The sequence below is a fragment of the Podarcis cretensis genome (genome assembly GCF_951804945.1).
Source record: "Podarcis cretensis genome assembly, chromosome: 1".
NCBI lineage: Eukaryota > Metazoa > Chordata > Lepidosauria > Squamata > Lacertidae > Podarcis > Podarcis cretensis.
Genome location: NC_137170.1, coordinates 83,180,019 through 83,206,157, shown reverse-complemented (window position 1 = coordinate 83,206,157; position 26,139 = coordinate 83,180,019). Strand labels below are relative to the sequence as shown.

The following is a 26,139-nucleotide window of genomic DNA, read 5'->3' as shown; positions in this document are numbered from 1 at the left end:
CAAAACTGCATGCGAAGAAAGTGTATCTTAGGGGGAATTCTAAAAGTATCGCAAACGGATACAGAAATGTGGAGATGTAATGCTGGAAAAATGAGAACCCGAGAGAAACTGAAATTGACAGATCACCCATCTCTATGCAGAAGCAAGTGGGGATTTTTATTAGTATTATTGTTGTTGTATTTTTTGTGGCCAGGTGTTTTATAAGATTTATAAAGATTCTGGGGAGGCTGGGGACCAGCTCTAGGACTCTGAAGGATAAAGAGAGAAGACTGGTACAGAAAGCACAGTTTAAGCAACTGAGACATGACGCAGAAAAACCACATCAGGACGGGGAGAAAGCACACTGCCTTCCTCCCCAACCCCTCCCTTTGCCTAGAGCAGGTAGCAGAGAAGCATCAGGGCAGGGACACGAAAGTGCTGCCTGTATATTGTCGGATGAGGAGGAACGTGCCGATGAAATTCAATCATCTTCTAGCCTTTGTCCCATTGACGTTGGTGGGGATGTGGGGTGAGTAGTGCTATCAAAGGCTATTCCATGGAAGGAATGGTTCAAAACTCAGCAGAGTTGTAAACTCACTGGTTGGCTTTAAACAAGCCACAGTCCATTCCCCCCGCCTCCCCAGAATCTTTATAAATGATGATAAAATAATACAGGATTTTTGAGTTTGTGCATGTGAAGCATTTTGAGCATTTTGGGGAAAGTCCTGTAGAAATTATAAGAGTTCTCATGTAGCTCTCTTGCTTCTGGAGTGCATTCAGAAATGTCACAACCCTTGGAGGGGCATTCAGCTGTCCCTGATCAACAGAGCATCTGTCAACAAATGGGCTGGCTGGGTAAAGGCGGCCAGTGGATGCCAATGCTAATATTGGCCTAGGCCCAGATTATCTGAAGGAACGTTCTCCCATATGTTCTCCCCTATGCACTGTGATCTCCAGAGCTTTCTCTATAATGTGTCCCTTCGTTCATGTAATTATGGTCAAGGGCAGATGGACGGTGGGCTTTCTCTGTCCGGGTGTGTCTGTGTGTGCTTTCTTTGACACTCGCTCCTTAAAGTAGAGTACCTGGCAAATCCCCTCACAGTTTATGGAAGGTTATTGAAGGCTTTCCATTTGGGCTTTTAGGTTGCTTTAGTGAGGTGCATTACCTGCACGTTTAACAAATTTTGGAGACTGACTTGCTACTTATTCTTTTGTCTATTTTTACTGTCAAAATGTATTTTCTTAACTGATGTTATATAAACTGCTTATTACCTAAGCAGCTGCTGCAAGAGACTTCAATATAAGGCCATGGTGGGCCAGTGTAACTCACCCCAAATATATCTCTGCTTTTATGAAGTCTTTATTGTCAGCAGGCAGACAGATTCTCAGCTCGATTACATCTCATTTTCCCGGTACCAATTTAGACCCGGGGCCAAATCAGCACAAACCTTTCAAACTGATATTGCTTGTTCTTGCTTGCTCTCAATGCTGATTTCACCACTTGTATTAATACGTCTACTTAGAATCTTAGAATCATAGAATTGGATGGGACCACGAGGGTCATCTAGTCCAACCCCTGCAATGTAGGAATCTTTTGCTCAACATAGAGCTTGAACCCACAACCCTGAGATTAGGAGTCTCATGCTCTTCTTACCTTTTATTCCAGGCTTTTTCAGACAAAATGGTGCTTTCTTTTTGTTATTGCATTTTGCTACAACCGTGCATCAAGGTCTAGCACTGCTGTTAGTGGCAGTGGCTTTGATCCTGCAGAACTGAGATGATGCACCCTCTATATATTATTTAATACATGGGTAGGCAACCTAAGGCCCAGGGGCCGGGGCCAACCCAATCACCTTCTAAATCCGGCCCACGGATGGTCCGGGAATCAGCGTGTTTTTACATGAGTAGAATGTGTCCTTTTATTTAAAATGCATCTCTGTGTTATTTGTGGGCCCTGCCTGGTGTTTTTACATGAGTAGAATGTGTGTTTTCATTTAAAATGTGTCTCTGGGTTTTTTGTGGGGCATAGGAATTCGTTCATTGTTTTTTTTTTCAAAATATAGTCCGGCCCCCACAAGGTCTGAGGGACAGTGGACCAGCCCCCTGCTGAAAAAGTTTGCTGGCCCCTGATTTAATATTTCTTAGCACTGATTGTCTCAACTGCCTCCTCTCTTGGATCAGAGCAATAATTTCATAAATATAAAAAAAAGGAAATAAACCCCATATCTTATGTATCTGAGGGCAAAATGTGCTCAGATGCAAACCAACCTGTTTTCTAGGAGAAAAGCGAAGCATTTCAAACCAAGCCCAGGATCCTAAATGAGAGCAGATGTCACTCCACTTTAGCAAGTGAGGTTAATGTGTGGAAGGAAACCCTTGCACATATGGTCCTGTATGAGTGCTGCAAATGCACTTCCACTGTGATTGTGGGGCAGCTTGGGTAGAAGTCTGATGGTGGAACTATTGCTCATCATTTGGACCAGCAAGCGGTTCATTCTGAACTCCAAACCTTCCTTCTGCTGCTCCCTTCTCCATTGTGCCTGAACACAATCAAGGCTCTTTTTATCTGTCTACCCTTGTTACGTTTTCATTCAACTAGAGATAGTGAACTTTATATTATCAAGGGGGACTGTCAATGCTAGCAGAAGATTTTTGCTTTATTTTAGTGCAATACAATGCCAGTTCTTCTAGCTACGAGTAAAGATATAGATAGATTGATCGATGTAATAAAGAAGTATTACCTGGATGTTGAAGATGGATGGAAGGCTGATAGTAGGCTGCCACTGGAAAATCAAGTTCAGGGGACAAAATCAGTTCACCTCGAATTGTTTAAAATGGGAGAGATTGCATTGGAGAGCAAATATGGATGCTTGCAGATTCTAAATTGTGCTGAGCATACCAACAGTGCTGTAATTCTGCATTACTATGCAATGTATATGTATTTGTATAAATTTGCCGTGGCCTACCGCTAGTTTAGTACATTTACTTTACTTTACATAATGTTTATTTCACACTACTAGGGTAGCGGTCCCTGTCCCACAGTATCCCTTGTAACATGCGGTGCATAGAATATATATATAACCTGAAAATATTATCTGATGATAATGATAGATGTCACCCATGCCAGGGCATTAATAGCGGAAGATAATAAAATTTTCCCAGTGCAGCTTTCTCTAGATAAATATATGTTTTGAGGTTTGTGTTCTGTGGTGCCTCCAGATGAGTTGTTTATTGAGCATTTAGCTTCATTTGCTTGCAGTAAGCTTGCACAGAAGTCACTGTTGTTTACTGAGCATTCATTCTGAGTGGTTTGCTCAGAGGTTACATGACTTCCCACCAATTGATTGTTATCCCACACTTTCTTGTGCATTGTCACAAAATATACTTACCGTGAAAAGTCTGTTTTTAAAAGTGGGTTTGCAGATCCTCCAAGTGCCCCTATTTTCCTGGGACAGTCCCGGATTTACAGAAGCTGTCCCAGTTTCTGATTTGATCCTGCATCTTTTCCTAAAGATGTCCCTATTTTCATTAGAGACATGTTGGTGGGTATGGTAGGACGTTCCTATTTTCATTGGAGGGTATGGAGTTATATGACCTCCGAGCCAAGAAGATAAGTAACTGTACAACCTTTAGAAGACATCTAAGGGCAGCTCTGTATAGGGAAGTTTTTTAATGTGTTGTTTGTTTTATATATGTTGGAAGCCGTTCAGAGTGGCTGGGGCAACCCAGCCAGATGGACGGGGTATAAATAATAAAATTGTCATTGTTATTGTTATTGATTAGGACGTCCCTGTTTTCATCAGAGAAATATTGGAAGGTATGGGGTTGCGGCACCATAGCACTTTAGTCTACTTTAACTGCAAAAACCTAAATTTGCTGATACATGATTGAAACCCTCCCATAAAACAGTGACAGTTTGGAGAGGACCCTAGTTGCAATCAGCTAAAATGTCCAATGATTAACTGGGAATCAACTGTTATTTGCTCTGATTGTTTTTAGTTCTGAATTTTAAATTGTTGCAGCCTGCCCTGGGACCTGCCAGAGAAGGACAGGTAATAAATTTAATCATAATAGTCATAATAACCCAAGAGTCTCTAGGAATGACTGAGCTTCTGTTAAAAGACCATTCTGGGGGGTTTCAGGCAATAATGGTGCATAATATGAGAAATCACATTTAAGAGATACGAGTCTCACTTTTGTTTTCAAGTGACAGTGGACATCATAGTATTGTGCCCTTGTTGTTTACAACAATTAAGAGGATGTTCACACAATGCACAATTATTTCAGGGCCCTGTGGGGTACTCTGCATGGGTAATTCAGAATGATTCAGGGCACAGCATGTTGGCATTTGACCTCAGGAGATGGATTAACTTTGCTGCTTGTTCTTGGGTCACTGACCAGCTCTAGACAAGCCACTTTGTCTCAGCCTCAATGCTCTAAATGTAAAAGGAGAATGAAAACGATAACCCTCACAGGGCGGTTTAAAAAGATGTTGAATGTCATAACGAACGTTAAATGTTTTCCGTGTTGAAAGTGTCATACAGTGGTATCTCAGGTTAAGAACTTAATTTGTCCTGGAGGTCTGTTCTTAACCTGAAACTGTTCTTAACCTGAGGTACCACTTTAGCTAATGGGGCCTCCCGCTGCTGCCGCGCCGCCACTGCGCAATTTCTGTTCTCATCCTGAAGCAAAGTTCTTAACCCGAGGTACTATTTCTGGGTTAGCAGAGTCTGTAACTGAAGCATCTGTAACCTGAAGCGTCTGTAACCCGAGGTACCACGGTATATGTGACAGGGCCTGCCCAATATATTTTGGCCCCTTGAGGCGAACCACAAAATGGCGTTCTCACTGCCCATCCCTGACCAGGAAAGAATGGCTGAGTGAAGATCCACATCACGAACAAGCGGGGTAATAAAGATCTACATCAGGAACATGGGTGGGAGGAGATCAGCAATGCCTCCTATTTGAAAAGATGGTGCTGTAGAGGAGGCATTGAGAGGGGGCTGCCAAGGAGGTGGCAGATTCGGCCTCCAAGGAGCACTCCACAGCTGTTGCTGCCGCCACAGCAGTGGCAACCAGTGATGCATTCCTTGGACCAGCTGCCCCTCTGCATCTTGCCACCTGAGGTGACCGCCTCATCTTGCCACATAGGTGGGCCGCCCCTGATATGTGATGATTAAAAGTAAATGGGAGCTAAGCATTATGACTTAAATCTAGTTTCTTTCCAAGCATGTTTTGATAAAGTTCCTTTCATTTTAGTGTTGTTGCTGTTTTTTTAAAAAAAACAGTTAGCACTTCTGGCGCTGTTGGATATAGCTGTAAACAAATAAATACTAAAAGCAAACAGGAAAGATGTACCTCCCCCTCCCCGCCACAAAGGTGCATGTGGCACTCTGAAAATGCATCATTTTATTTATTTCATTTCCCAAATGTTTGCAGGTCTTGTCTTTCAAGTCCAAGCTGGTTGAATATTCTTTATAACAAAGAATAAAAAGCAAAGGTTTGTAAAACTCTTCAAAATGGAAGGATATTCTTACAGGGGAACGGGTGGCTAGACTAAAATGTATCTCAACTGTCTTGTCATGGCTTTTGTAAAAGGCTGCCTGTCTGGTGCAGCACACAGCAAGTGAGTGCTCAGCCTCTAAAGACATTTTACCTGGCTCTCTGGACAGTTATTTTTTCCCTTATGAAACAGTGGCTTTGAGGGGGAGGGGGTATTTGAAACTCAGGAGGCTGGTGAAGAAAAGTGAGAGAGAGGGCAAAGGTTAGCAAAGAGGGAGCATTTCAATTCAGTTTGCATTCACAGGCAAATCTGCTGAATTCACACTTTCCTAAATAATACAAAAACTGAACCACAGCCATTCTTCAAAATCCACAGTTCTCTGAATTCTACAATGCATAATGTTTACAAGGATGAATACATTGGGGTAAAGTTTGCATAAAAATGTGTATATTAGTGAAAGTAACTTACAATAATGTATTATATAAGGGTGGGGGAATTGCCTTGCAAGCAGAACTGCATACACAAATGTGTATTTTAGGAAAAATAGGCACTAAAATGCTAACAAACTTTCTTGAAGGCTTTATTTTAAAAAATGCAGACAGATGGGGAAATGTGGAGAAATTAAGACCGGGAAAATGAGAGAAACTGAATTTGACAGATTCAACAAAAGAAATCAGAATTGATGTTCATTAAGTAACCAATGGCCACCTAACCTCTTAGCAAACCAATCAGGATTAATGCTCAATAAACAGGTCATGTGGAGACACACTCTATCGCAGGGTTTCAGGTGATGAATAGGAGTCATGAGACCCTCAGTTTGGATCAAGACTATGGTGCTGCGGGAGGTGCAGGATAACCTTTCGTCTCCTGTGGCGTTTTCCCAATTAAAATCCTGCCCCCAGCTGCTATGTGTCTCATGGGGGGATGGGACTGTTATCCCCTGCCGGGCCTGTGGGAGGGGGTTTCTAGTTGGGAAAGTGCAGGGGGGAAATGTTTAAATCCCCACCACCCCCCAGCACCATGGCCATGACCTAAATTGGGGTTCCTGTCTGCTGTATGCTAAAAGCTTTACTATGGGTTTTTTGGGAGGGAAGCTCTGATTATTATTATTTTTTTAGCCCACCTCAATGCATGTCCACTCACAGAACAAACTTTTGGGTATCTGCTCAGAAGTAACGGGGTTTCTGGGTAAGTGTGTGTAGAACAGCTGCCATAAATCTTAATTTGAGGACCAGATATGCTGAAATCAGTGTGTATGGTTCCTAGCTGTAATCCTGGTGTGCCCAGAGTTGTGCCCAGAGTTTCAGTCCATGAAGACTCCCTCAACCCAACCCAAACCTATAATATGGAGCACATTTCCCCTCCAGTCATAGATTTCCATCTCTCTTGTCCCTGTTTTCAAGAGAGCCCTGGACCTATCAAGGGCTCCAAGAAGGCACACATATTTGAAAATTATCCAGACATTACAAGTTTGCTGGTCATAGCAATATTACGGCATTGGTGTGCCTGCAAAAATGGGTCTTCCTTATCAAAGTGTGATGCAGCACTACTCAGTGCAGGGGATAATATAATTGGATTCGGGTGGAGGGAAAGGTATGTTCAAATTCTCACTCAGAGTAAAAGCTGAAGTGATGTGCAGGGAGTTCCAGATTAGATCTTCTAGTTTATATTTATTTTTAATTTCAAGGCAGCAGAGGGAGTGGGAGGTGTGTTTAACACTTTCATCCATGTTGGCTCCCTGATCAAAATGCTGCCGTTAGATACCTATATCCCCACACACCCCAGTTAACAGCAGCTCTGAGAGAGGAGGCATTTAGTTTGAGAGAAATGCTACAGGCACAGAAAGGGTTAAACCGCTGCTTTGATAAAAATTGGAGGCTCCTGTGGCTGCTTTGAAAATTAAAAATGAAGTTAAATGATCCATCAGGAACTTGGATCTCTGCGGTGAATTTCACTTCAGTGGCTGCTGTCATTCTTTCAGGCTGACTCTAATGATTCTGTCAGGATTGTTTCATGCTGTCACTCTGAGTTGCTTCAGTGCGGGTGCGGCCAGAGAATAAATGCATAATGAACAATTAGGAATGTGAGATAAATTCAATTCAGTTCACATTTAGAGGTGAAACTACCAAATTTGTGCTAACAAAACCTCTGCCATCCTTCAAAATTTGCGCTTCTCTGAATTTTGCAATTCAGCTGCCCAGCCAAGTAATATGTATACAAATGCATATCACTATGGTAAAGTGTGGATAAAAGGGGAAATAACAATAAAAATGCATTATATTAGAGGAAATTGCTTTGTAAAAGTGTGTATATTAGGCAAAGTTTAATGTGAAAATGTGTATGCCGGGAGAAATGAGCATGATTTCTCGTGAATTTTCATGCAAATTGATGGGGAAATATGAAGAACTGAATTTGAGATTGGAAAAAATCAGAAAGTTCGAGAAACTGAAATTAACAGTTTTGCCCTTCCCTAATAAGAAGTAATGTGGATATCGGCTGAGGGAAAAGAGGTAAGCTGGGATGCCTGCAGGCTAAACAGGAGATGGCCTTGATTTGTTAATGTAATTAATGCTTGCTTGTTTGTTTTGTTTGTTTGTCCTACAAATAGCAGCTGATAGGAAGGCTGAGCAGCCTCTCATTCCCAGAGGCTGGAGAGAGAAAATCTGACTCTTTCTCTTTCCAAAATTGCCACTCCTAAGGAGTTTTTGCATTTCAAGGAAAGCCTCCAAGGATGCCAATTGGAGCTTCCCTTGAAATGCAAATAGCAGCTTCAGAGAGGCAAATTTTGTCAAGGACCACAGTAGTGAGAGAAAGGGTTAAACTTCCTCGCCCTACCCTGCATGATCCTGATGCTGCTGAAGCTTCCCTGTGGCAGCTAACTACACAACACATGCACACACATATGCACAAATCACATTCATGCAATAAACTTCCATGCAACTGGCTGTTTAAAACAATGCAGTAAACAAAGCCTGGATGGTGCCGAGATCATCGCCCATTCAGAATATCAGTAGACACTTGATGGCAGATGCAGGAGGCAGTGAGGTTCAGGATCTGCTTAGGGTCCTGCTTGATACATGGAGCTGCAAATCCATGCCAACACATGCACAATTGCCAGGGAGCTAGAGTTAAACCTTGCAAACATGTTTGTTGCATGCACCTACAGATGTGAAAATGTAAAACATATTGGATACGTTCATGCGAGTACAATCCTTGCTGAAATGGTTGCATGGATTTGTGTTTTTATACATGGAGGAAAAAAGCAAGGTGGTTAAAAGTAGAGGTGTAATTATGTTGCATGCTTAATTGTCAGGTCTAACGGGGAAAGAAAATTCCCTTGGTACAAATCGGGACAGCTCCACTGAGCTCAGCAGAAATCTAACTTGAGCCCTTAACCCGTATCTTTATTATTATTCACTACTCTCGGTGTACATCAAAATTCCGCTTAATCAAATTGTTCTTCTGAGAACAGTAAGGAAAGATGGTAATTGGTGTGGTAATGAGAAGGAGACAAAGGGCCTAATTTGCATTTGTAAGGAATATCTCCTGCACATGTTGATTTGGAATGAATAGGAACAACATAAATTTGTTCTTCTGCACTTTTCTCATTAATGTCAAAGGAGCCTGTGGATAGGCTTTCCCAGTGGGTTTTATGGTTTTCAAGCACAGCTCATCTACTTCATAGACTCAGGGCATTTTTAGACATTATGCTTAAAGTGGCTTTCATCAAGTCTGCAATTCCCATGTAAAAACTACATTTGTCAAAATGTGTTGTTGCTGCTACTGCTGTCATTGCATTTCAGGCATCTATTTCTTCCATATTTACAATACTCAGATATTCATTATGCTCAAGAAAGTGGTGTGTAGAAATAGTCCTATTCAGTGCTGTTTTTCTAGAAAAAGAAGTGCCGGAACTCACCATGAGCACCTCCCTCATTCTCTTAGAATGGCAATGGTGTCCACCTCAGAGGTCCCAGAATTGAGTTGCAGTGAGTTCCAGCTGGGGAAAAAAAGCCCTGGTCATATTACATCAACCAGAATCTTCAATGGCGTTCAGGGCTGGCCCAATACATTTTGCTGCCTGAGGCAAATGACATGATCTCTCCCTCCCCTCCCCTCCCCTGCCCTCCCCATTCTACTTACAAAAGCAGACTGGACTAGCAGCTAAAACTTCCTTCTGCACTGGCAATGGCGCCGTGTCCCCCTTCCCACGTGAAGGAAGCAGGCTCATTCAGATAGTGCAGGAGAAGGTGTGTGGCAGAAGGGACAACTGGGAAGGTCTGCAGTTGCTGGTGCCCTCCTGTCAGCATCTGCAAATACCTCTTTACCATATTCATTTACCTGAACAGGTTTTCTAAATGAGCTCGAGGTAAGAGGAGGGTGAAAAGCATTTGCAGTGTAAACTATTATTTTGGACAACATCAGTTTTATGTTCTCACTGCAGCCCAGATCCAACAAGATCTGCTCTAAGCCTTTCCTCCGTAGGCCTCTGGTAGTAATGGTGTAACACAGAAGGAATGGCTTTACCCCCTCACATATCAAAACACAGCCAAGGGGGACCAGCAGACTCACAGGGGGCATATGATTTCACCTTCTTCCTTATTTGCGTTTTGCTGACTGGCAGCTGATAGTTGGTGTAAGAGGATTTTCATGGTGAGCATCAGGGATGGGTGAGCTAGATACAATACTATTGGGTAACATAAACATAGCAGACTCTGACATAGAACGTGTCACTATGTACAGGCAACTCCCCACTTACATGGGGGTTAGGTTCCAGGTCTCCACGCACGTAAGCGAAATGTGTGATGGGAGCCCACTGCAGTACATAAGCTTCCCACCCAATAGCATAGCGTGGTAGCAGCGAGAGCTCCCAGCTGCCATTTTGGAACCCTTGGAGTCTTTTCTTTTTCTAGCTCACTGACATCCTCTTCAGGCTCACTGACATCTGACTTTTGGCTCACTGACATCCTCTTCAGGCTCTGGGAAGGATCTCCTCGTGACTTATGAGGACTTTCCAGCTCTCTTCTGCCATTTCAGGTTAAGAATGGAATTATTTATTTCCCATCGCTTGCGAAGATGTGGTTGTGTGTAAGTCAATCACGCACAAGTGGGGGGATGCCTGTTCCACCAGAATCCCAAGGACCTTGTGGTGTTCAGTGTGTTGGGGTGGGGGCTTTTCTAGGGGCCCTTTCTCATTTCAGTTCCTTCAGCACGTCTCGAAAAAGCTGTAGAAACATTCTCAAGAGCCATGTGTCATGTAGTGTGGGCGTATGCACCTGGTGGGCGATGAATCTGGAAATTCTCCCATCCGCTTTGCACTCAGACACAACTTATGGGCTTCTGCCCCACTTTATGGTTGGTTGGTTGGTTTTTACTTTATTCCTTTATTTGCAGTGGTCACTTGTGATGACGGGCAAAGTGAAAGACCTGAAGGTCAGTACTTCTTATTCAACCGAACACAGTGAAATGCATTTGTGAGTAGACAAGCATAGGATTCTGCTTCACCACACGGATTCCATTTTCATGATTTATACCTGTAAAGATGGTGCATAGCTAGGTCAGTTTCTGCCTTATGCTGTGCCATGTCCCAACTGATATTTCGTTTCCATGTTTCTTCATAAGAAAGGGCACAAGGCCTCCAAAATTAAGCACATTTAAATCGCATTTATTTCAGTGTGGGGGAGTTAAGCCATGATCATGAGACATAAATCTTTGCTTCAACATGGCAGTGTATTGTGGACTCAGTGCTGCTGACTATTATTGTTATTTTTGCTATTATTGTTATTATTATGAATAACTATCAGAATTAGGTTTCTTATCTGTCGCTCACCATAAGGTCCCAGGGCGCATTACACCAGTGTAAATACAGAAAACAGTTAAAACAATTTACCATCAAAATAATAGGGTACAGTGGTACCTCAGGTTAAGTACTTAATTCGTTCCAGAGGTCCGTTCTTAACCTGAAACTGTTCTTAACCTGAAGCACCACTTTAGCTAATGGGGCCTCCCGCTGCCGCCACGCCGCTGGGGCACGATTTCTGTTCTCATCCTGAAGCAAAGTTCTTAACCTGAGGTACTATTTCTGGGTTAGCGGAATCTGTAACCTGAAGCGTATGTAACCTGAGGTACCACTGTATTTCATCTTGCACAGGACTTCCCCCCCCCCTTTCCCAGTATGTGCCCTGTACTGTCCTCAAATCTGTTCCAGAGGGTTAGGAGAAACCCCGTAACAGATTTAGGAAGGGAAGAGGGGTGGGCAAGAGGGGGAAAGTCCTGTTGGACACGCGGAAACTCTTCCACTTATGAAATGAATGATACAGCGCCACATTGAATTCAAGCGTATATATTTCAGGTGTCAAAGGCAAGGCATGCATTCTAGTTTTGGGCAGCATCCACATGGCATCTTCATCATAATGCCACCCCATACCTCTCCATCACCACAATTTAATCTGGATTTACCGTTTCCACTGGTACATTTTTTTCTAAAATTTTGTATTTTCCATGGAAGTGGATTGCACAGGGAAATAATACAGGACAAGATAGCATTTTGATGAAGATGTTGTTGATGTGCTAAACTTGCTCGTATGATAAGGTTACCAGATTTTTTTCAATGAATCCGGGGACACTTTTCAACATCAATGGATTTTGTAAGGGGACTGATTTGTAAATCCGGGGACTGTCCCCGAGAAATAGGGACGTCTGGTAACCTTATCGTATGAGCCCACAATAAACTGCTGTCTGGAAGCAAAATTGATCAGCCGCCCCAAGAGGAGGGAGAATGGTGCAGGGGGTGATGCTGTGTTTGGTGGTTTTGCCTGGATGTCTTCAGTATCTTAGTCTTTCCCCAACAGAATGGGCTGTGAGGCTCAGCGGTACCGGCTCCAAGTGTTCTGGGTTGTTGGAGATTTATCTCACAGGCAAATGGAAGAGCATTTGTAGCACAGGTTGGACACAGCAGAATGCAGACCTTACCTGTAAAGAGCTTGGCTGCGGTTTTCCCTTTGGACTGCTGCAGCCATTTGCTGAAGAACCGCAGAAACAAGAGGCACTCGTGTTGGACTGCCAGGGAAATGAGACAGCCCTGGAGGACTGCGCCCAGCAAGAATCCAATTGCACTTCCCATTTGGCCTTGGTTTGTCAAGGTAGTTAAAACACTCCTTCCTGCTTGCATTCTCTCTTTGGGCAAAACAAGTGTGACATAGAAGAGCAGTGGGGGGTTTTTTGGAAGCGCCTTCCCGTTGTACTAGAGATTCAGAGGTGTTCTAAGGGCAGACAAACCTTCAACTGAATGTAAACTGTTTTATGATAGAGACACATTTGAGACCAAAAGCCACTAAATGCAGTCAGCTATCTGAACAACAGTAGGGTTGCCATATTTCTAAAAGTAAAAACCAGGACACCCTGAAGTTGTTGAGCTTTTTTTTTAGACAAAACCCTAAGCATGATCTTCTTGCCTAAGATCCAGGACAAATCACCGCATTTCAAAAAACCCTCCCAGACATCATTTCTGCCTTTGAAATCCTGGTAATGTCTGGTTGTGTGGCAGCCCTAAACAACAGCAATAGTTCTTCTTCCCACACTCCCCCTAGAAGGCAGATGGACCTGCCTCTAAATATTAACACGGCTTACTGCAGTACAATTTACATATTGGGGGGCTACTCTATAGAGGAAGGTCCTCTGCTTTGAAAGGCTGTCAGGGGACAGTCCTCTATTTAAAAACATCATCCGCTTGTGGGCTGTCCAGTCCAAGTCTGATTTAACAAGGGAGATCAGGAGCCATCAAGTTGCTTGCCAACAGTTACCAAGACCTGATCAGCCCCCTGAGCAGGCCAACAAGGCACCTTGTGCCTTTCCCCCTTTTACTGTATTTTTCCGTGTATAAGACGCCCCCATATATAAGACGCCCCCTATTTTTATGGACTCCAAATTTAGAAAACACCCCTCAGCACGATGAGCCCCAATTTTAAACCTATTTTTTTGGTAAAAAAGACCCTAGTCTTATACACGGAAAAATACTGTGTATTTCTATTTTAAATTTTAGTAAATTTTCATAATTTTGCATCTATACACTTATATGCAAATTTTATGCAGATTGGTGTCCTCTTTTATCGGTGATACAAATCCACATTTTTGTCCATGCGTACCTGGCCACCTTACATAGAATTTAGCACAGTCCAGTACAAGTTTCACCTTTTTCCCATGCTGGGACAAGCTCTGAAAAACTCACTCTGCAAGTTTTCACATGTGGTTCAGTTTGAACCAAAGGGGAAACCTATCTATAGAAGGCTGCTCTTGGCTCTTGCTGTAGCAATACTGGATAAACTCACTCCCCATTCCCCCTGTGCGACCCCCTCTTAAAAGCTATAGCTCTTTTTTCTTCTCATCCCTTTGGTTGCATTGATCATTTCAGATCCCATGGAAACCTCAACAGCATCACAGCCAACAACAGCACCTTTCGTGACCTCCTTAAGACCCACTGGTAAGAAAACTAAGAAACACAAATCCCCCAACTCTTTATTGATTCTGCTGCAAGTGATCAAAGCTACAGAAATCATAATTGTGATTTAAAAAATTTGTTTTCCTGTCTAATAACTGTCCATAGACCTCTCTTCCATGCCTTTGTCTAATCCCCTTTAAAACCATCTAAACTAGATAGCGTAGCCATATTCGGTAGCGGTAGATTCCATACATTAATGATGTGTTGTGTGAAGGACTGCTTTCTTTTATCTGTCCAGAACTAGCTGCCAGTCAGTTTAATTGGATGACCCAAAGTTCGAGTGTCATAAGGAAGAAAAGCCCTTCTCCGTCCAATTTCCCCCGTTATGCATACTTATAATATCAGCATCCTAAATGTTCTCATTGTCATTATCGTATACATGTTTACTCATGAGACAATCCCACTTTCATTGGGGCTTTGTTCCAGGTAAATGTATATGTTTGCAGCCTATGTAATTTTCCCTTCCAAACGTAAAAGCAGCGACACTTGAACTTCCCCTTGTAAGGTGAATGCTCCCACCATTCATCATTTTGGTTGTATTTTGCTGCACCTTCCCCACTTTTGTCCTTTGTTCAGCATCTCTTGCTATCTACTTATATACCGTTATCATCATGCTGACTGTTATTTCCCATCACTTTCCTAGTTTTTGCTTTTTTGAACTATCAACCATGACCTGACCGCAAGATCTTTCTTGTAAAGCTACTAGCGCCCATGAAAAGTATGAGAAAGCATGTTTTCCCTACCATGGATATTATCAGAGATGATGCCATGCAGGGTGATATGCCATTTTCCTTACCCATCCACCCTGTTTGGAGACATCCTTCTGGGTCTTATTTCAGGCAAATAAAACAATACAGCCAATGGTGAAGTCTTATACTGCCTGTCAGCTTCCTCTTCCGTAAGTCTCAGTATTGCTTTGGTAGAACTCAGCAGGGAGATGGATGGGGACAAAACTAGAATGGACTCTGCCTGTCACTGGCTCTGGCTTCACCTGCGGTTGACCTCCCTGCCTTCCACCCTAGCATAGCAGTCCCAATGGCACCAGCCACCACTGAGTTCAGGGATAAAGTTCACATTCAAGCCAGACGCTTGCAGCTCATGCAGCTGACCACTGTACTGCCACACGACTTTGACAGTGCCTTACACTCACTTCCCTGCTGTCTTTCTCTTACAGATACTCCAAGGATAAGGCTAGAAGATGGGACCTCTTTATGCTCTGGGACTACGGAGCTGAAGTTTGGAGGTCGCTGGGAAATGGTTTGCCTGGCTTTGCAAAGCTGGTGGAGTGGCTTAGCACCCAGGGATTGCCAAGAAGCGAAGTGTGACACTTCAGTAGGACTTAAGGACCTGGCGTGGAGGAATCCATTGCCTGCCCACTGGTTGACGGTGCAGTGTGAGCAAAGGAACCTTAGCTTCGGCTGTCTCGACAAGACACAAGGGTGCTTGATAACCTTGGTTAAATGCTCAGGTGGGCAAGGCTGACTAGAAGAGCACACCTATGCTCTTTCCTTATTTGGATTACAGTATATGGAATTCCATTTTAGCATTGTGGGGGGGGGGTATATACATTTTATACACAGCTGTAATCAGCTGAAGTTGTGGAATTCTGGATTCTAGTAGACTGCAAGTACAGGATAGTATTTTTTTAGAATACTAAATTCCCTCATTTTACAATTAGTAATAAGCTCCATGCATTTTTATTTATTTATTTATTTTTTGGTAAATCACATAATGGTTTTAATGTAATCAAGTGGTATGGTTTTTTTTTTTAATTAGATAAAATAATTATAGTCAACTTGAACACCAGGGCTAAGCCTTTTGCAATGATACATTAGTCTAATATCTGTTTATTAACTTTTTACATGTTTTTACATAGGGGGACATTCTCAAATATGGCTCCAGCCCCCACTGCAGTCTGAAGGGGTGCAGTCCAGAATTCCATAACCATATTTTCCCACCTTATTTCATGTGGTTGATTGATTGATTGATTAAATGTAGAATGGCTTGCAATTTTCTGGGCTCTCTGAAAGTGAGATTTGAAATATACCAGTCATTTTCTTTAGAACTCTGTTGCTATCCTGAACACTGAGGTTGGTAAATAGTATTTGAATGCTGTTTGCAGTGAAGGTTGAAAGCTGAAGATTTCACACACACACACACAAAGAATAATCCTGGGAATTTACAGAGCTGCAGTTCCCAGCATCCTTAACAAACTACAGTTCCCAGGATTCTTGAGACAAGGGGATGTGCTTTAGACATGTGTTGTAGACACAGCCTGTGTATGAGTTTTCTGTAGCATAGTAGGCATGAATTTTGGAAGATTTACAGGTTTAGTATGGACAATGAGATTAAAAAATGAGCACAATCCGGTGAATGGAAGGGAGCAGCTGGTTCTGCTGTTAAGTGTCAGAGGCACTAACATTTATCTGAGGACGAGCTTCCTCTAGGGATGAAATAATATGTAATCTCAACTTCTCTCTCCTGACCAAGTTTCCAAGCCCAGGGTGTCCAATACTGAGACCGTCTTGGGAATCCTGCTGGGTCTTGTCCTCACAGCTGCCCTCCTGTTTTTCTGTGTTCCCCCAGCCTACAAAAGGCTGGTGAAGAAATGTAAGTGGCATTCTTTTGTTGTGGCAAACTAGAAGCTCTTCTGTTTTGTAGAACAATGCCCCCAGTCTAAGGACCTATTCATACCATCATATGGGAGCCCTCAGGGCATGGGGGTAACATGACCATGTGACTTTTAGCACTGAAGCATATGGGGGGGGCGCTGAGGCCATGAGGGAGTGGCTTAGTTAAGTTATTCACTGATGGACTGAGATGAGATGTGCACCCAGGTCTTTCTGGTTCCCAGTTTCCTAGTCTAAGACTACAATTAGGGCAGGGAGAGTCTGTCATTCTGTTTTTCTAAGTTTCTCATTTTTCCAAACTTAAATTCAGTTCTCTGCATTTCCATAACAGTTTGTGGATTTATTTTTAAAAGCCCTCAGAAAAATGCATCACCATTTCATGGGGTTTCCCCCCGTTTTTTCCCTAATGTACACGTTTGTATGCAATTCTGCCGAATAGGCACATTTTAAATGTTATTTTAGCTAATGCACAGGCATTTATATGCAAACTTTACCTTAGTATAATCCTTTTCGCACACGTTACTTGTCTGGAAAACTGCTCTGCAAAATTTGAAGTGTGAATTTTGAAAGGATTGCTGTGTCTTGGCTTGCATTTTGTTTTGGGACGTGCAAATTCATTAAGTTCGCCTTTAAATGCTAACGGAATCAAAATTTTCCATTAATGCTTGCTACGTTGTCATGCCCTACACTAGTTCTGTGATTGTGTGCACTAAGCTCTGCATATTGATTTCTTTCTGTTCTTGTTTCCTGTTACTTTCTCTGGATTTTTTTCTTTCTTGTCTTGTCAATTGTTCTGGGGAAAACCAGGGTAGGGTTGATTAAGGCTTAGGTATATTCCTGAAGGGAAAGGGTTTAATTTTTGTTTGACTTCTCACAAGTGGTGACTTCTAGCTGAGCCAAATACAAATACCTGTTTCACCAGACATGAAAGGCAGCAGAATATGTCAGCCGCGGCACTATTTTGTTTACTGCATACAGCAGGATGGAGAACCTGTTCAGTCCAGATGCCGTATTTCTCATGGGCAATTTTCCAGGGGTCTCATGCCAGCGGTGAGCACATAACCAGAGTTAAAAATGGGCGAGGCAGCAGATGCAAATCTTGTCTTCATACAGCAACCTACATTTCCACCATGCAAAAGCCAAGATTGTTTACTCGGGTTGCGGGAGAAATTCGATTCAGTTTGTGTTTAAAGGCAAACTTTCAAAATTCACGCTTTGTGGAACAATGTGCAAACCCAAATGAAGCCAGCGTTTGAAATTCACCTTCTCTGAATTCCACGAAGGAGTTTTCCAGCTAAGTAACGTGTACAAAAATGTAGAGTAAAATGTGCATGAAAATGCATAGATAAGTAAAAATAACACATACGGAAATGCATGGTGTTACAGGAAATTGCTTGCAAAATGGTTATAATTGTTTAAACTGCATACAAAAATATGTTTGATGGGAGAAACTCACACTAAAGTTCTAAAAAATTTCATGAGCATTTAAAAAAATAAATCTCAAATTGTTGCAGAAATGTGGAGCACTGAATTTAATATTGGGAAAGTGAGAAACTTGGAGAAATGAAGTAGGCAGATTTGTCCATCCTTAGCGTTTACACATACCCACTTCTCTCCATTCTCTGTCCAGGAAAGCAAGAGGCATTATCACGGTTCAGTGCATATTTCAGCCAGGCAAAAACATTGGGGGGGGGGGCTTCAGAAGAGCAGCAGAGGGGACATGTCCGAGTGAGAGTCCCAAAGTCCGGAGGTTCCATACTCCTGGTATATAAGCCATAACAGCTAATGTGCCTTAACTACATCATTTTTAGAGCCATACAGTTTGGCACAGGGTATTTATTTTTGCCTATGCTCTATTTTGCTTAATGACTTATCAAACGTCCCCTCCCTCTACCCCACTACAGATTCAAAAAACAGAGAGCATCAGTGGATTGGCCCAAATGGAATGAATCAAAATGGTATGTATGCACGCATGTGTGACATATTTATACTGTCCTTCAAGCAAGCCTTCAAGCAAAAATTAAAATCCATAAAATATAAAATACAATCAAAATAAGCTAAAACAATAGCAATGTAATATCTATGCCATGAGCATAAGAGAAACATAAACAGCATAAAATCAGTATGAAACCAGTTGGTAAGGAACCAATTAAGAAGGTACTTAAAACTTAATTCGTTCCTGAGGTCCGTTCTTAACCTGAAACTGTTCTTAACCTGAGGTACCACTTTAGCTAAGGGGGCCTCCCGCTGCCGCCGCGCCACCGGAGCACAATTTCTGTTCTCATCCTGAAGCAAAGTTCTTAACCCAAGGTACTATTTCTGGGTTAGCGGGGTCTGTAACCTGAAACATCTGTAACCTGAGGTGCCACTGTAGTGGATAAGAACAAACCCAGCTACCTCTCAACCCAAGACATATGCAATATATGAATAAATCCATGTGAACCTCTTTTGAGGTTGTATAATGTTAATATGAAATAGACAAAGAGTTATTGAACATGCACTCCGGGTGTTTCAGGTTTTACATTCTCATTATAAACTGTTTTAACAGGAATGTCTAACTTGCAACTCTGGCCAGTTTGGTTTGAGACAGACTGACCTGGTCTTACTTGATTCAGTAACAGACTATCATTTGCTACCTAGCAAATTTGATGTAATGTGTAATCTGGGTTTCCATTTCCTACTATGTACAGCCAAAATGTGTAGTTTTATTATAGTCTGATATTAGAGAGCTACAGAAGCGATGTTATCATACTGTAATAAACACTCCACTTATTCTTTACCCCTTTGACTGTTAGGGTCAGAGACCCCGTCTAATAATCACAGTTCCATTGTTCCACATTTATGTCTGAAACATCATAGCAGCACACTGAACTTCCATACTTCCATGCTATTAGATTTTTGATGATTACCGTATTTTTCGCTCTATAAGACGCACCAGACCACAAGACGCACCTAGTTTTTGGAGGAGGAAAACAAGAAAAAAATATTCTGAATCTCAGAAGCCAAAACAGCAAGAGGGATCGCTGCGCAGTGAAAGCAGCAATCCCTCTTGCTGTTCTGGCTTCTGGGATAGCTGCGCAGCCTGCATTCACTCCATAAGACGCACACACATTTCCCCTTACTTTTTAGAAGGGAAAAAGTGAGTCTTATAGAGCAAAAAATACGGTATATGTGATCATATGTGATCATCTTTCAGAGATCACAGTAAGATCATTTACTCCCTCTAGAGGCAAGAAGTAGCTTCTTTTGTTGCAACAAACCAAAAGCCAGGAAGCTAATACGGTGGTACCTTGGGTTACATACGATTCAGGTTACATATGTTTCAGGGTACAGACTCCGCTAACCCAGAAATAGTACCTCGGGTTAAGAACTTTGCTTCAGGATGAGAACAGAAATTGTGCTCCGGCAGTGTGGCAGCAGCAGGAGGCCCCATTAGCTAAAGTGGTGCTTCAGGTTAAGAACAGTTTGAGGTTAAGAACGGACCTCCGGAACGAATTAAGTACTTAACCCGAGGTACCACTGTATATTCACTCTGTTCCTTTCATTAAACAATAAAATGTATATTTAACTGAAAGTTAGGATATTTTCTGGATAGAAAGTGATTCCACATTATGCTTTTATTTAGTTTCATTCCATCGCAGCAGTTCTGTCACGTTCCAGCCACGTCCTGAAAGCCAAGAGGTTCAGGAAGAGAATAAGTATGCAGCCCTGAAGAAAAACCTTCATCTCTCACCCTATGCAGGTAACATACAATAGGTGGGGTTTAAAAGTCCTATAGTGTGTATCACATGACCTTTCTTTAAAAATCCACTGGGTTTCCCACACTTCCAAAGGATCCCAGTCCCGCTGCAGCCCAGGGTGGTGCTCTTGGTATTAAATTGAATGAGTTTACATACAATTCATATTGTTGATGCTGGGCAAATGTGAGTGTAATGTGCCGTCTGAACCAATAGAGTATTATGACTGATAATTTTCAGTTCTACGCCAGACCTTGAGGCTTTATGTTATTCCAGTCTTAGCTGTATAGATGTTCACCCACAGGCTGCATTCTCACATAATATCACATGGTTTGACACTGCATCCATTCCTTTTGCACAGCCATTGGCACAAGTTCTTGGAAAAGTCTCTGCATCGTGGACCTCAATTTCCCCAATACCCTTCTTAATATTTTATTGTTTATTACATTGCTCAGGGCGAGTTGTTTATTAGATTGATCCAAGGTGATCCAGTGTTTTGAATACAAATATCTGCATAAGCAAATGGAAAACACTCCCACTTACGCAGGCAGCGGGAACATTGATTTCCAGCAATTTCTCCCACCCCAGAAGTAGCCTGTTGTAGCAAACACATCCTGTGCTGGAGAGACCCCCAATTAAGAGTGGCTTTTCAGGGGAGAATGAGTGGCTATAGCAGGAAAGGGTCACGAAAGCCCCGTTGCACTCATGGAACACTGCATGCCATTCTCTGGATCAAAGCCCATTATCAGTGAGCAATGAAAACACAAGAAGACAGTATCAAAAGCATTCTCTTGGCATTCCAAATATTTTTTGAAAGAAGAGGGTTTTAGTCTCTTCTAGATGATGGCCCTTATAGAAAGATAAGAGTCTTAAACACTCCCCAATTCTCCAAGCAATTAGAAGTTCACTGGCAGCGCTGCAAGGTTTTGTTTCCTTCCAATGAGGAGACATATGATGCCTTTGCAATATCTTGTTCTCTGCTGCCCCGGAGGGCAGAACCAGATCTGCTGGGCTTAATTCACAGGAGGGAATATTACATCTTCTTTAAAGTAAGAACAGTTTCACAATTGAACCAATTATCTGCAGGGATGATAGGCTCTCCCTTACCAGAGGTATTCAAGCACAGATTGGACAGCCTTCTGTTGGGGATGCTCTAGCTCTGGGTTTCCTGCAATGAGCCAAAGGTTTAGCTAGGTGGCCTACAAGGCCTCCTCAAATATGATTCTATTCTTTAATGTGTGTGTGTATATATATATATACGCAAGGACATGGGTGGCGCTGTGGGTTAAACCACAGAGCCTAGGACTTGCCAATCAGAAGGTCGGCGGTTCGAATCCCTGTGACGGGGTGAGCTCCCGTTGTTCGGTCCCTACTCCTGCCAACCTAGCAGTTCGAAAGCACAAAGTGCAAGTAGGCGGGAAGGTAAACAGTGTTTCCATGCGCTGCTCTGGTTCGCCAGAAGCGGCTTAGTCATGCTGGCCACATGACCTGGAAGCTGTACGCAGGCTCCCTCAGCCAATAAAGCGAGATGAGCGCCGCAACCCCAGAGTCGGCCATGACTGGATCTAATGGTCAGGTGTCCCTTTATATATATATATATATACACAGAGAGAGTGAGACCATAGTGGCAGCAAAAGGGATCTTTCAGCACAATCACTAATTCTGCATCAGATTCCCAAAGAGAGGATCTACACCACAAGTGTTAATTTTAACCAGCTCCAGCTAAAAACTGTCTGCCCCCGAATTCAAACTGCCAAAAATCTTTCTCCTCCCCTCCCAACCCCCACCCACCCACTCGGTGTTGACTTTAGACTCTTACCATGCAGGTAAGTGCCCTGTTAAGAAAACATCTCCAGAAAATACAAAGGAAACACCAGCCACTCACACACACACCCCGGGTATTAGGAAGCAATTCACATAATTGTGAGCAGTTATCTAGAAAAATATAACAATAGCATGCACTGGTATATTGGGGTGAAAGCTGATGAATAGTTGGAATTAATTGTTGTTCAGCTCTTGACCTCTATTAAATAAATGCAACATATAAATGTAAGGTGATTGGATGAAGACAATTATTGAATTTCTACAACACTAATGCAAAGGGAGATCCTCGAAATACAAAAAGCATTATGGCAGATCCTGCTGTTACTTTAGTCTCTGTTATTTTAGTATTTCCCTGGAATATGCAATTCCCTTTGAAACATTACAGTATTTTTCTTTTCTTTTTTTTCTACAGCTCTGGAAGGGGCAAGCAACAGATCTTCCAACCCCCCAGACAACTCTTCTGACAGTGACTACGACTTATGTTCTGCACAACAGCTGTAAAATCTGAACGGTATGCATGCCTATTTCAAGAAACTTTCACGCCCAAGCTGAACTCTGATTATTTGTTTTTTGTTTGTTTTTGTATATCCTTAGATTAAAAGAAAACACCAGAAATAGGGCAGGTCCATAGCATGAATTGGATGTGGGTGGCGCTGTGCGTTAAACCACAGAGCCTATGGCTTGCCGATCAGAAGGTCAACAGTTTGAATCCCCATGGCAGGGTGAGCTCCCATGCTGGGTCCCTGCTCCTGCCAACCAAGCAGTTCGAAAGCACTTCAAAGTGCAAGTAGATAAATAGGTACCACTCCGGCGGGAAGGTAAACAGTGTTTCCGTGCACTGCTCTGGTTCGCCAGAAGCGGCTTAGTCATGCTGGCCACATAACCTGGAAGCTGTACGCCGGCTCCCTCGACCAGTAAAGCAAGATGAGCGCCGCAACCCCAGAGTCAGCCACGACTGGACCTAATGGTCAGGGGTCCCTTTACCTTTTATAGCATAAATTAAAACTTATTTTTGCTGTGTGTGCAAACAAGGAGAGTTTAGACAGGCGCTTTAGCTATGTTTCAGGCAAAACCTGTAGAATATAATCCTACAACTTCAGTAACTGGATTGTCACTTCTTAAAACATTGAATGAGATGAAATATTAATTTTGTGGGATTCATGTTCTCCCCTGCAGATACAGGCAGAATCCAATACAAGGAAAAGCTGGGATCAGCAGAACTGAAAAAAGCTTTCCACCCACACCAATCAGTGTGAAATACCATCAGCATCCTCCCTGCAACCATATAGACCTTCTCTACCTTCACAGAGATGTAATAGCAAAGCCAGTGCATTTCCTTTTCAATGCACTGAGAAGAATTCGGATCTCTACCTCAAATCATCCAGAGCACTATTGTTCTATATTCAATCCTCATAGTGGAATTATGTTAGGTTCTCTCTGTTTGAGGGCCTATAAAAATGACCTTTAGACTTCAGCTGTAGTGGTCTTTGCCAACCTTATACTGTACCCTGCAGTTGTTTAGGACGATTCCCATCAGTCCCAGCCTGTGCTAGAGCAGTGTTTCCCAACCTTGTGACTCCAGCTGTTTTTGGACTACAATTCCCATCATCTCTTGCCACTGGTCTTGCTAGTCAGGGATGATGGGAGTTGTAGTTCAAAAACAGCTGGAGGAACAAGGTTGGGAAACACTGTGCTAGAGGACACAAGGTTGGTGAATGTTGCTAGATTGTATCTAGATCTCTCAATGGTGATCACTGCAAAAATTAAGACTGCCTCAAAAAATGCTAAGGTCCCTGGCAAGCACTAGCTGGGCAAGATTTCTGACAATATTGTGCAATTGGCTGGGTAGCCATTCTGAGTTAAGACAGAAAGTATGAATTAAAACAAAAACAAAAACCAGGGAAAGCTGTTGTTATTGAACAAACCAGGACTGCTTTTTAAAGAATATTTTCAAGCACAACAGTTTAAGCTAGTAGCTAATGTCTTATTGACTAAACTAGATACTGTATTTTTCGCCCTATAGGGCGCATTTTCCCCCCTCCAAAAATGAAGGGGAAATGTGTGTGCGTCCTATGGGGCAAATGCAGGCTTTTGCTGAAGCCTGGAGAACGAGAGGAGTCGGTGCGCACCGACCCCTCTCGCTCTCCAGGCTTCAGGAGAGCCGCAGCGCCAGCCCCACAAGGTCGGGGGACAGCGGGGAGGCGGAACGCCGCCATCCCGCTGTCTCCCGATGTGGTTTGGAGGCTGACGGCAGGGAGACGCGTGCTTCTCCCCGCTGCCAGCCCCGCAAGCTCCAGTGCGTCTTCCCGCTGTCCCCGGACCTGGTCTGCAGGCGGGTGGCGGGGAGAAGAGCGCTTCTCTCCACTGCCAGCCCCACAGGCGCCTGGGGGGGGGGAATAAAATTTTTTTTCTTTATTTCCCCCCAAAAAAACTTGGTGCGTCCTATGGGGCGAAAAATACGGTAATATGTTTATAGATTTGTCATAATTGAGCAAGTATAGCTGTGGGTTTTTAATGTCAACTCTTTGTTTTGCACTTGAGTGCATCTGTAATTTAATTTGTAAATTGTGTATATTCATGTTTAATATCTGGAAGTATAATAAAAGCAGGAGGGGACACCCCAGACATGCAAACTGGCAGGAGCCTAGTGTATTTTGTATTTGAGACTGGACGCAATGACAGTTAAGTGTTGGGCCACAGTTCAGAGACTAAAAGCTGGTTGGCATATTGTACAAAGTTGCCTCTCGTCCCGGTCAATGCAATACCCATTCATACAAGCTTACATACATTTCAAAGGCATTTTAGACATTTAAATGATGCAGAAGCCATTTCAAAGTTTTCAGTTGCAAAGTGAGATAGCAGTTTGAAAGCTGCCAGTGAAATTCTTTGTGAAGTGCACAGTTACCCCTTATGATGATCCTCACAGTAAAAACCTATAAATAATTGTGGAACTTCAGTATAATTTAGGAAGTTCCCATGCTCTGTGCCTAAATAATAATATTCCCCCTTCCTGATCCAAAGAACTTTTTTTATAAAGGTACTTTAAAAAATGATGTTAGTATCTTAAAAGATTACCATACATGTAATTACACACATGCTGTAGTGGTTAGTGTGTTGAATTAGTAGAGAGATCTTTGTTCATATCTTCACTCAGCCGTGAAGCTCATTATGTTACCTCCAGCTGACCTACCTGACAGGGTTGTTGTAAGGAAAAAGGCAGAGAACCATACAATTCTAAGTTCTAAGGTAGAAAGTTGAGACTAGAAATGCAGTTAAAAACAAAAATGTGGTTTCCCTTTGGAATGAAATTGACTAGACAAAAAAAAACCTGTTCTGTCCTAGATAATTTAACCACTCCATTGATTTGTATGGGATTACAAAAAAAAGTTTTATTTAGAAAGCTGAAAAATTGAACAAATAGGCTTACTCTGGCTTTTAGACTCTATAAGAACCACCCTAGAGCTCTGGTCGTTTCTACTTTCTATAGTCAGTTTTCAGAGTACTGTCCATATTTATCTACAAACAGAATTTTTCACATGCAGTCCTCCAGGACCTAATTTTAGTGCACATAGGACAGCTATTTTCAGAATGTATTCTCTGCAAGTGCTGCCAAGATCTCCTCCTACATAAAATGTATTAATATGTGATGCAAAACTATGTGCATGTAGCCAAAGGTAAGGCCCATCACACTTGTCTTGTATGTGTCGACATGCACTAATCCATGCGAAAGTGTGTATAAGAGTATGGGGTGGCTATTCTCACTTTTGTCATGTGGCCCATGCAGCCCTTGGAGCAAAGAAGGTATATCACCTCTGATCTAGTGTTAGGTTAGAGTCTAACCAAGTATAGATGATAAACCTAATAGATCAAAGTTGGGGAACTGAGAGTTAAAAGTCAGTGCCTTCCATATGAGAGGTTAATTACAGTATACAGAAACAGAACAACACTAAATGCATCAATAAGGAAAGG

At 42.5% G+C, this 26,139-nt stretch overlaps 1 protein-coding gene across 2 annotated transcripts; it reads left to right on the top strand.

Moving 5' to 3' along the window:
• Nucleotides 1-288: 288 nt before the first annotated feature.
• Nucleotides 289-24,175, top strand: CD5 (CD5 molecule). 2 transcript variants are annotated; one of them, XM_079956663.1, is made up of 10 exons: nucleotides 289-508; nucleotides 10,877-10,915; nucleotides 12,334-12,624; nucleotides 13,893-13,961; nucleotides 15,154-15,447; nucleotides 16,470-16,589; nucleotides 18,514-18,567; nucleotides 20,235-20,351; nucleotides 22,583-22,681; nucleotides 23,347-24,175. In XM_079956663.1, exons 1-9 carry the CDS (start codon nucleotides 304-306, stop codon nucleotides 22,669-22,671), a joined length of 1,278 nt encoding a protein of 425 aa, XP_079812789.1. In that variant the 5' UTR covers nucleotides 289-303; the 3' UTR covers nucleotides 22,672-22,681; nucleotides 23,347-24,175. The 2 variants fall into 2 exon arrangements, with proteins under 2 accessions (XP_079812789.1, XP_079812790.1); XM_079956664.1 differs by lacking the exon at nucleotides 10,877-10,915.
• The last annotated feature ends 1,964 nt before the right edge of the window (nucleotides 24,176-26,139 follow it).

Coding starts and splice junctions, on each gene's coding strand:
- CD5 (XM_079956663.1), top strand. CDS start 304: ATGACGCAGAAAAACCACATCAGGACGGGGAGAAAGCACACTGCCTTC. Junction 12,625..13,892: donor TTTGGCCTTGGTTTGTCAAG/GTAGTTAAAACA, acceptor TGATCATTTCAG/ATCCCATGGAAACCTCAACA. Junction 20,352..22,582: donor TCATCTCTCACCCTATGCAG/GTAACATACAAT, acceptor TTTTTTCTACAG/CTCTGGAAGGGGCAAGCAAC.